The sequence below is a fragment of the Haliotis rubra genome, unplaced genomic scaffold, assembly GCF_003918875.1.
Source record: "Haliotis rubra isolate DU_JTF1 unplaced genomic scaffold, ASM391887v1 Scf814, whole genome shotgun sequence".
NCBI lineage: Eukaryota > Metazoa > Mollusca > Gastropoda > Lepetellida > Haliotidae > Haliotis > Haliotis rubra.
The window spans coordinates 444,766-457,118 of NW_025767540.1; the positions used below are offsets into that span (position 1 = coordinate 444,766).

Below are 12,353 nucleotides of genomic sequence, written 5' to 3' on the forward strand. Positions count from 1 at the left end.
GAATCAAAATATGACATCGATAGCTTCCTCACTTGCGTGTAAAGCCAGTCTATTTATCACCGCGGTCTACATGGTGAAACATCTCCCCTCAATGGCGGCCCGTCGTGTCCCCACCCCCAAGTATTGTATATTACTTCCCTGACAACTTCTCGCTTGCTCCTCCACCCCTCGCAGCGCTCAGTCGGCTCAATGAGGTCTCTCATGCATTCACTTAAGGCTAGTCGTGTGGCAAATGTTACATAATACATAATTTGAAATTAATTTATAGTAAAGTGTTTGACTAATGCAAACAGTTGAACTGACATTGTCAACATTCAAAGGCCAGTGGAAGCACACAGGGGTATCGACCCTTAAAATATACTCTTGTTCATTTATTGAATGACATCAAAACGCTTTTAAACAACTATCACGCTGGAAGGAAGGGGTGCCTCACACAGAAAATGTTGTAGTGTTCGCAGAAACTGCAGCTTTGTAAAGATGACATCGATTATTAGCTAAATAATCAATAATCATTTCATCATGGCTGGTTCAGCGTCGCAATCAGTAATTGATATTCTGTCATTTAGTTTATTAATGACATCGTTTAAAAAGTCAAGTAGCACATGCACCGGGTTACACCGCCACCTTACACAGTCCCGACACGAGACGACTCAGCCCTTACCTCTCAAGTGTGAAATGAACAATCAATAAATGTCTCTTTGTTTGATTTTTTATTGCATGAAACATCAATGTAAAATGAAGAATATTAGAAACAGCATTAAATATGCTTTTGGGTAAAGATAATATAATGGTAACATGAATACAACCCATGCAACGCCCAGCACCAGCAGGCTTCAATGCACGGTATAGACAATCTGGACGTTCTAGTACTTTGTGACAGCACACTTAGTGTTCAGAGTACAGTCATTCGAACAAAGGGGACATCAGAAGAGCACTCTGGAACTTGTGACAGTGTATTTAGTGTTCATAGCACAGTCAGTCGAACAGGGGGAGTCAAAAGAACGCTCTAGCACTTGTGACAGTATATGAAGTGGTCGTAGCAGTGACGTCACATTAAGTGTTCGTAAAAACCCACAAAACAACAGTTATTTGAATAAACAGACATCTGATCAAAGCTGGGATTCAGAACATAAGGACAGCCCTGTCACACAGAACATAAGAACAGCTCTGTCACACAGAACAGGACTCATATCAGGTCGACGCCGAGACGTGTCGTCACTGGGCACGTCATAGGTCGCGCCAACCTCCTCTACAGATGGCCACATGAACACAACACGCATCTCTTGTTTTCACAAAGTTCAGCCGTGTAACCTATCTGTCCAAGCTTCACTTCATACACAGCCATCGTTGGTCAGCTCGGGGGACATTCATCCTCGGTTCTCCGGGAACACAGTGGACCCTGTTGGTGTTGGGAGCTGACTCACGTGTTGTTGGAGCCCGTGGATGAACATCCGGGGTAGTGAGGGCCTCTGTGCCTGCGTAAAGGCTGACTCTCCGTGGCGGAAGTAGAATGCGTCTATGTTAGAGAGGATGGACGCAGCCTGGGGATGATACGTGAACCAGTAGGGGTTGGTCTGGAGCATGCGCTGTACGGCGGCATAGTTGCCAGCTTCCGCCAAGAGTTCCAGACCGACGGCTGTCTGTCTCTTCCACTTGGTTCTGGAATAGAAGGAGAATGTGAGTTTCATATTACGTAGTGAATGTCTGGGAGGGGGGGGGGGGGGAGCCCCCGATTAGTCATTGTCATATAGGGCGTCATTGATAAGTGACTGTTATGCTAGGTAAGATCCGACGTCGGCATGCTACAAGTGTAGGCCTATTCCAAGTTGTTGAAGTTCGGTAAAACTAGAGATTACTGTAGACCCGTGTTCCCGGAGACGCAGCAGTTAGCTTGTATGGGGGGTATATCATATTAAACCCAGTCACATAATTGAATGCATCCTATTCCTTGGGATTAGCCATTGAGAACACCCACCCTTATCGGATGTAATTGAATCCCGGGAATAAAATGAATATATTAGATCTTTCTCCAGCGCCGTGACATGCGGGCAACTATTGTCGCCAGCAGCATACAACGGCGGCACTGTGCTACAGGTGGTAATCTATATTAAATTAGTTCGGACAGAAGCCTCCACGGATTCACGGACCAAACTGATAGCAACATTTGAAAATACTCGGCAAAACTCGTGGTCACGAACACCTGGACAAGTAGTAGTAGTAGTAGTAGTAGTAGTAGTAGTAGTAGTAGTAGTAGTAGTAGTAGTAGTAGTAGTAGTAGTAGTAGTAGTAGAAACAGTAGCAGCAGAAACAGCAGTAGTAGTAATAGTCCCAGCAGCAGCCATGATTACATGATGACCTTTAGAGAGCAGACAGCTTCAAAAGAGAGGGGCTTTCCATTTTTGTCTGACATGTTTTTAGGAATACTTTCTCTAGGAATGCCTACTTCTCCAGATTTTGGAAAACAAAAGAAGGATGTTCACGACGAATAGTGTAGCGTGACATCGCTGTTACTTCTATATGTTGGAACTAGTCATCAGTGCGGGCATCAGACAATGGACAAGCGCAGTACAAGAGTCCGTTAGATCAGTCGTTATGCTGACATGTCATGGCTGACGGTGCAAAAACAGCCAGAAACGTTCTTCTGTCGTGCCTTGCATTTTTATTAAGTTCAATCAGTATATAAGAAGTTAACACAAACTGCCATCTTTTAAACTCCCTTATAGCGCTGCTGTCCCGCGTTCTTCTGCGCACCCCACACTCTACCGCACATATCTATCACTGTACGCGCCACACACCCAAGTACCTCAACGTACGGCACGACTCTTTAATCCTTTTCATAATATTGTTGTCAAAATTGACAGTATTTATAGGATTCTAAACGAGACCAGTGAATCGAGTAACGACGAAATTTGTTTGCGTTTTAGTCAAATAGCTGGAAGTCACCCCATCCCCATCACGGCGATAGGGCCATTGTCCGGGGCCTTGGGACCACGGCGAGTTCTGCCTGACGGCGCATGGTGTCGCCCCCCTGGAGAGAGTAGGTTCGTTCTGAGTGAAACTTTGACGCTCGTGACAACACTGAGAATGACGTCCTTTATTCCCGCAGCTTGTGTTAGTGCGAAATGAGTAACTCTCCTTTGACGGAGGCGTTAAGAGCACACCGTCATAGCTGGTTGTAGCAACACGGCAGTACAGGCGGCTTCTCACGGCCCTGACGGAGCGGTTCTGTGGGTGGCGCTGCGGCGAGGTACATTGCGATGCTGTACATTCCTATTTTATGATTTCGTTTTGAGTTGTAAAATAAACACTCTGTGGATGTCCGGTATAAAATTGTCGCCAGTGAACAAGTTTAAAACGTTTCCATTTAAAATAATGTCTAAAGGTTCAAGTAGAAGAACTGCAGTAGCCTTTTACCTCTGAAGTACATGAGAAAATTATCATTTTACTCAATATTTAGACCTGAGTAGGAAGCGGTCATTTATCGGAAGTAGGAGGCAAACAATATGCAAGAAGGGGTCGACCAGATACAAGACAAGCATTAGGGTGCCTTTGACCTCGCACTCCCCACTGTAACAAATGACCCGTCTCTTTCACACGCCGCGCTTTCTGACCGACCTGTGTTTAGTGTGGTTATTACTAGGGCATTGACGGCTGTACTAGTCGCCCCTTGAAATAACAATAGATTGATGTTCTGACACTCTGTCCTTCACGGTGAGGTCCAAACCCCTGTATTCCCTGTGAGAGCTGCAGCTGCTACAGGGGTGCCGTTACTGCAGGACAAATACGTCATCGCAGTACTTCACTGGTAGCCAAGGGGCTGGCAGGTACCATCTCTGCTGACTTTACAACATGGAGGCCAGAAAGACAGGAGGAAGTTTGGGTTTTCAGTGACATGGGTTTGTCTTCGGGTTGCTTGAAGGGTTTCTATAAAAATATCTAGGCAGATGTAGGGTGTGGAACCCCTCGCCAGGTCAGGGAGTGCGAATCTTTGAGCTTACTGAGTAGGCGAATGCAACATATCAGTTCCACAGTGCGAGTAAGATTGCCCTGAGCTGAGATATGTCTTGCCCTCAGTCAGAATGAGAGTACTTTAAGCTGAGATATGTCTCGCCTACAGACACAGTGAGAGTGTTCTAAGCTGAGATATGTCTCGTCCTCATTCACAGTGTGTGTTCTAAGCTGATATATGTGTCTCCCACAGGGGGAATGGGGGCCTTTAAGCTGAGATATGTCTCGTACACAGTCACAGTGAGAGAACTCTGAACTTTGTCTCACCTTCTGTTCTGGTACCACGTCTTCACCTGGGTGTCCGTGAGGTTGAGTTTGGCCGCCAGTTCCATCCTGTCCTGGACACTGAGGTATTTCTGTCTCTCGAAACTTTTCTCCAGACAGCTCAGCTGGTGGTCAGTGAAGGCCGTGCGGGCCTTGCGGGGCTTCTTGGACTTTATCATGAGGGGGTCAGTTTCATCACCATCGTCGACGTCATCCTCGTCGTCTGTATAACAAAGCAGTCATTTAACGTGAGGAACATACTTCTATGTCCTTACAAATCAAATATCTCTCAGTTTCACAACCTCAATATCATAATGATAATACCTCCATTTCACAGTACAGAACATAACGTATTATTACAAACATAACCTCCATTTTAAAGAATAGAATATACCTATGTTATACAGAAACACACCTTCATCTCATCGTACAAACCACAACATAGAGATACCTTCATTTCACCGCAGAGATATTACATCTGTATTATTTAACATATTCTCCATTTTACAATGAAGAACATACCTTTAAATGACTAAAATATGTACTTAAAGAACATATTTCCTTAGTCTTTTTGAGTCATATCTACATTTCACAGTATAGCAGTTACATCTATAAAATTATAACATATACCTCATTTTACAAGTTTAGAAAATATACCTCGTTTTAGTATTGAAATTACATATATATTACTATAAAATATACCTCCATTTCATTGTATAGTAATTACATCTATATTATTATAGAATATACCTCATTTCATTGTATAGTAATTATATCTGTATTATTATAGAATATACCTCATTTCATTGTATAGTAATTACATCTGTATTATTATAGAATATACCTCATTTCATTGTATAGTAATTACATCTGTATTATTATGGAATATACTTCCATTTCACTGTATAGTAATTACATCTATATTATTATAGAATATACCTCATTTCATTGTATAGTAATAACATCTGTGTTGTTATAGAATATACCTCCATTTCATTGTATAGTAATTACATCTATATTATTATAGAATATACCTCATTTCATTGTATAGTAATTACATCTATATTATTATAGAATATACCTCATTTCATTGTATAGTAATTACATCTATATTATTATAGAATATACCCCATTTCATTGTATAGTAATTACATCTATATTAATTTAAAAATATATATAATTTTAGAATAGAAATTACATGTATATTGTTACACAAAATATCTCATTTCATTGCATAGAAATTACATCTATATTATTATAAAACATACCTCCATTTCACAGTATATAAATTACATATATACATTATAATAAAACTCATTTCACTGTTTAGAATTTCTATATGTATTATAAAATAATATGCCTCCATTTCACAGTATATAAATTACATATATACATTATAATAAAACTCATTTCACTGTTTAGAATTTCTAAATGTTTTATTATATAATATACCTCCGTTTCACAGTATATAAATTACATCTATGCTTTTATAAAACATACCTCATTTCACAATATTCAAATTACATAAATATTACCATATAATATGCCTCCATTTCACAGAATAGAAATTACATATATATTATTGTGATGAAATATACTTTATTTCACAATACAGAAATTAGATATATCTTATTATAGAATATACCTCAATGTCAGAGTATAGAATTTCATCTATATTATTACAAAAAAACACCTCCATTTTACGGAATAGAATGTAGCTCTATTTTATTGTAAAATATACCTCCCTTTCACCGTAGAGAACATACATCGACATCATTGAAAGAGATATACCTCTATGTCATTATGCAAAATATAGCTCCATTTCAGAACTTATTTCTAAAACATTACAACATTATCTTTCCAATTTACTACATGGATAGAAGTTAAGTATTTAGTTCATCTAAGAATACACATGAAGGTAAGAAATCTCTTTGAAAATCCAGATAAAAAATCAATTAATTACATAATAACCTAGATACGCACACGCGCACACACACACACACACACACACACACACACACACACACATACATACATACATACATACATACATACATACATACATACATACATACATACATACATACATACATACATACATACATACATACATATATACATACATTAGAAACAACTCTTTCAATTTCTTATATACCATAAATCAACTTTCTTTCGACCGTCAGATTATTTTCCCCGTTAAGTAACTGACACAGGGTAACTGGATAGTACTCATTTGTAAATGGCATGTAATACTCGTCGTGTTTTAATTCGTAACTGTTATTGCGGAAGTTTTGTGGCTATTACAAATGTTGCAGAGTTAATTAGGAAGTTGCACACTCTTGGCGAGAACGGTCAACTGTAGTCAGCCGACGGATATTCGCCCCCACGATCTGGGATCAGGTAGCTGTTGACAGCTAGTTTAGTTAATCACGAGCTGTGAAGGATGAGATTTGTTTTAATAATCACGTATTGAGAGGGGCACTGTGTGATCTGTGTCCCAGACCTTCATCAAACACACCTGCATCACCAGCTGATCAACTCATTCTTTTGTTATTATCTCTTATGCAAAGGTTTCAAAGTATTTTAATGAGTAAATAAGGTATCTGTTCTGCAAACAAATGTTCAGAGATGTTACGGTTGGTTGTAGTAGTAATGATTATTACGTATTTAAATTCGTTAATTGACAAATATTATTAATCATTCATCCGTAGTGGTCGGTTAGATATGTGTGTGTCCAAGCTTGGGAGCATTTGACCTCCGTGCAAGGATAGAAGTTGACTCTTCTCGCTTATAAAGGTTTACCCAATTTACACAAACGGACAGATGAATATTATATACATATATCCATATTAAGAAAATTATATTCCTAGGACTGGCACACCAATACTTTTCTTCTCGTGATTTGTTGGCAGTTTCTTTACAGCACATTTTAGTCCCAAATATAATGTATGTTGTTTACAGCTTGTTTACAGCATTTTTGTTATCCCAAATATAATGTATGTTGTTTACAGCATATTTTATTCCCAACTATAATGTATGTTGTTTACAGCTTGTTTACAGCATATTTTAGTCCCAAATATAATGTATGTTGTTTACAGCTTGTTTACAGCATATTTTAGTCCCAAATATAATGTATGTTGTTGTTTACAGCTTGTTTACAGCATATTTGAATCCCCAAAATTATATATTTTGTTTACAGACAGCCTGCTGTGTTCCCAGGGGGTTACAACTTACAAGCCTTCAGTTTGCACCCTCGCCACCGGTCAGTCCGTGACTGGCCAAAAGCCACATGGACCAGGACAGGCTGACACGAGGGGTGGACTTCTGTATAGCCATAACAGTATTAAAACATTGTGCGCTTTGAGCAGGATATCTCGCCTCGACAAGGGTGTTATACATATTGTCATTATTATTAAAACACATTCTACTCGGTCAAGTTGAATTTTGTGCAAAGTGATTGATTTACCATGCTAAATTTCATTTTTTAAATATAAAATTATAAAAGATTTCTAAGACACTTTCAAAGTGGAATGATCCAATTTCGGATCCCAACATAGGAATTTAGAGTGTTTATTGGTTAATTGTCTTTTGCAGAAATGAAATATATATTTATTTTTCGGAAAACATGACAAAATTTCTTTCATGTTAATTAATATTTATAATTATATTTTATTTGTTGAATAGTAATAATTAATATACTTTAGAAAATTTTCAATATACGAATATTTGCAGAAATATATTTGTTAGAGACAATTACAATATTTCCTTTATGTGGAATCACTGAATAGTAGTTTGTGCTTTGACATTAAACATACAGCCAGCAAAAAGGTTTCTGTAAGATAGTAAATGTTAACGGTTGTTTAATGGGACGTTTGAAGAAAAAGTCCGTAAAAGTTTCTCTGCGAGTATTATTGTATCAAAGCATATGGTGAACTTATTTATTCATTGTTTTGTCACAATGTGCATTGACAAATATTTGAAATGTTGCAGATATTTCCTTAAAGACCTGATCTATGTTGTCAAGTAATCCTGGAAATTATTGAAGTCAGATATGTAAGTATGGTATAGAGTGAAATAAGGGTGGGTTGAAAATGATTTATATATGTATGTTATAGATGGAAATATAGGTTGTGTTGAACAAACGTTATATATGTATGATGTAGAAATAAATAAAGGGGGTGTTAAAATGAGTTATATTTAAGTGGTATAGATGGAAATATAGAATGTGTAAAACAGGAGTTATATAGGTATTAGGAGTTATACAACACACTCAGGTTGGTGGGTGTCGCCGGGGTATGACACACAGGGACATGCGGTGTTATAGTACCTATGTGCATACCATTAACTTTTCATGCTACATTTCTGATTGTCCATGTTGATTAATAATCAGTGTTTACACGGTTTAACAAGATTCACCCACATATATACTGTTAAATGTTAAAAATTCATTGACACTCACCACTGTCGCTTAGGGATGTGTCCGCTTTCTTGTAGAGGGGAGAGCGAGACCGCGATCTGTCTGAAAGATGTCCAGCGTTTCTGGCACTATCTGACAAGTGCCCGAGTCTAGATGTGTCGGGCAGGTGCCCGACTCTAGATGTGTCGGATAGGTGCCCAAGTAAGTTACTGTCAGTTATGTGGCCAAACGCCCTAGCACTAACGGGCGTTGTGTCCCTACCTCGCACATCCCTTGATAGTCTGTCAGACAAGTTGGTGCCTCTCTGCCCAAGAATGTCTGTTATTAGGAAGGACGGTCGTGGCAAAACTTTTACAGTTGGTTTGATAGAAGTATGGCATTGCGTTGAATTTGGTGACGAACGGTCGTTGCCGCTCTTGTGGTCGATGTTGCTGCTGTGTTCGATGTTGCTGTTGCTGTCACTGTCACAAACTCTGCTCTCTGTCACATCAATGTCTGAGCCCCCATCCGACAACTCCGCGTCTGAATCCAAGGGTACCCGTCTCTCTTCCTCCTCCCGCAGTGGAGATGCCGCTCCTTTCTCCATCATCAGCTGTAGAGATGAACTTTGAGAGTTACTGTTGCATGTCTTGATAATAAACAAACTTCAGATGTCTGAAACAGTGTCGGGGAATCTGACAACAAGACGTCAGATATCGGGTAATATCGTGAGTCGGTCCACTCTCTCACTGATCAGCCAGCTACCGAGGGGGGGATATGTGGGTGAGTAAACAGGGTTGTCTCCTCGGGGGTCGGCGGATGACGGTCGGCGATACTGCGTGTATTGACGGTTCGCTCGATTCTATTCCATGTCAATTTAATAGCGTTTGAATACACTGGCAATTGATCGCATCTCGTCAAGTGTGGCAGCAGTTAGTGAGGTGTTGCTTCAGTTTACTTGTAGACCAAACCAATTAGATCCTTCCTCGCTGGCTTGTTTGACCAATGGATAGTGTAGTTTCAACTTGTGGGCGGTGCCAACTGTTTGAAGTCGTCATCCCACTCTGCTGTGATTGGCTGCTGGGTCCCCGGGTCGGTGGCGAGGCCGGCTTCTACCTGTGTTGTAATTACCTCGTTGTCTCTCCACGTTCGGTATTGATTGCCGAATGAGGCGCCTGAATCAGCTTTCATTTCTTGGAGTTAGCGATCAGTTAACTCACAAATAGATCGATACAGTTGGCTTCTCTCTAACTGAAATATTTTTATTGTCAATATATGATGCATTTTTAAATTGAATGCATTTAATTTAGTTTCGGATGTTTTTAATTTTAGAAATCAGGAAATAAATATATTTGTTATTTGATGATATTTTGAGGTTTGAAGGATGATAATGTTATTGATTAAGTGACATCTGTAGATTTGTAATCTTCCCTATGATTCTGTGCTGTTCTTGTTGGTGGTGGCTGCCTTTTTCTTCATCTATTAGGTGTGTAAGGAGTCGACTTTTCACTCAACAATTACATTTCATATCCAAAATGGGAAATGGGATATACAGAATCTCCGATAGTGACTGATTTGCGGATATGGGGATGGGAGGTGGGGTGGTACGGAATGTAAAAAGGGGTCAGAGGTGTGCGTATGTTTACGTGCGTGTGTGTGCGTTTGCGTACTGAACAGATTATGTTGGAATCCATCTTACTACCAAAACCACCAAAAGCAATATGACCATAAGTGATTTTATAAGATCCGTCACGCGGTTCGGTTCCTTATTTGGTGTCATGGGTCAGTCACGTGACACGCAGGTATCTATCCAGACATTGCAGGCGACAAAATTCTGTACCATGTATCTTTCGTAAACATGCTCGTGCCCTCCGATCTCAAATTCCGCCGTGACACATTATAACAGGTTTTAGTTATTTAATGTGTTTAACACTTAAAATTAATAAATTAGATTAAAATTTACGAGAAACGATTTGTCATTTGAAGGATCTGGATGATCTCCGGCCTGAGTTTCGATGCTGTGGGACGCAGACAGACGGACACAGACACATCCACAGACACAGGCCCTGACATTTCTGGTGGAATCTAGACATTGTTTTCAGTGATTTGTGTCAACTGATTTATTTATTAATTGCAATAATTGCAATAAACATCAAAATTTACAAATTAAATAGGTTTGAAATATTACATATAAAAGGCTGATGCCACGTATCAACCATAGATTGCCATATTGCCGGTGTCTCTAAATTTACTTGGTATTGCCATATTGCCCGAATCTCTAAATTTTTGTGATTTTGTTTGGCGCTAATTAATGCCGCAACTGTCAATGATCAATGAAAGATGAATGTAGTGTTAAACGTCATGATTAGTAATCTATATATAGTGGACATACGTATTTAACGATGTCTTCAAATCGGACCACCCGATCGACTTAATTGTCTAGTATGATCAACCATGTATCACTGGAAATAATGTTTTCATCTCAACAAAATAGAAACGTCTTTCCACCTTAACACAAGTTCCGGATGCTCTACTGTTGGTATGGTGTATCGAATGTATATCTGTATGCTCATATAGCACCGCTTGTAGATTTTCGAGTTTAACAAATTGAAAATGAGAATTGCTCAAAGCTGTTTCAGAAGGTCCGTTCTTTTGAATTAATTCAGCCCTTAAGTCATCGAGTGTAAATATAACTGTACACAATATCAAGACATAGGTAGTGATTATTGTCAGGTATGCAGGGCCAATGGTGTTGTTCCCATACCCGGGAATATATGGGCAACAATGTCGCGCCACAACAATGACGTTACAGTGGTACATGCCACCGTGTAATATCGGGTGCTACTTTAGACACGTTCCCATCGTTTGTGATCAGAAATCTGTCGTGATATGCTCCGTGATGTGTGCGATGATGATCGGGGTCGCTGATAGCCGAGGGTGTAGAATAGCAGGGAGAGCGGGTCTGGCAGAACGACTCTCTATAACGGTAACTGCCTTGACACCTGAGATTTACATTTGGATAATCATCATGGCTCATTGTTTCAGGGACTAATGTAAGTGTGAACGATCTTTGTACACGGAATGGGACTGTTTCGCCTGTATTGAAGCCGTGTATGGCCTCGCCTTTGTGGACGCACGCACATATCAACATTATAACATTTCAGAGAATGCCATTGAGATACAATAAACTTTTCGCCTTCAAAGTTGGGTTAAATGCACGTGCTCTATTGTGAGTCGTTTGTGGCGGTAGCTGCTTATGTTTCTATTGTGCGCCTGTTGACAGAAAAAACATCTGAGTGGCACGCATTCCTGAAACATTTCTCCCGTTTGGACGAGGATATTTGTAATGTACCACTAACTCGCTCTCTGTAATGGCGTCTGACCGTGACTGAAGGAAGCATGTCGGTTTCTCACACCAACTTAAATAACATCTAAATACATTATTGAACAAAGCGTGTCGTTAAATGTATAGTCACTCGCTTTATCCGCAATCTTGTTCTGTACAAACATTAAAGTTAGCCAAACACCACCTATATATGAAGAGAATATTGATGACATTCAAGTGTACACAATTATATGTGTTAACCCTGTCTACAATGTAATTATTTCACAATGAAGCGAAAATTGCTTTGCTCATGTATATGTTACTGTCTATCAGTAAAGTGATTGACTTGCGCAATTTACA

At 39.4% G+C, this 12,353-nt stretch overlaps 1 protein-coding gene across 1 annotated transcript; it reads right to left on the reverse strand.

The window, feature by feature from the left end:
- Positions 1-778: 778 nt before the first annotated feature.
- Positions 779-9,589, reverse strand: LOC124261886 (barH-like 1 homeobox protein). Its single transcript, XM_046696252.1, has 3 exons — positions 8,732-9,589; positions 4,276-4,495; positions 779-1,659 (listed from the first exon to the last, which is right to left on the reverse strand). Exons 1-3 carry the CDS (start codon positions 9,276-9,278, stop codon positions 1,368-1,370), a joined length of 1,059 nt encoding a protein of 352 aa, XP_046552208.1. The 5' UTR covers positions 9,279-9,589; the 3' UTR covers positions 779-1,367.
- Between the last annotated feature and the right edge of the window lie 2,764 nt (positions 9,590-12,353).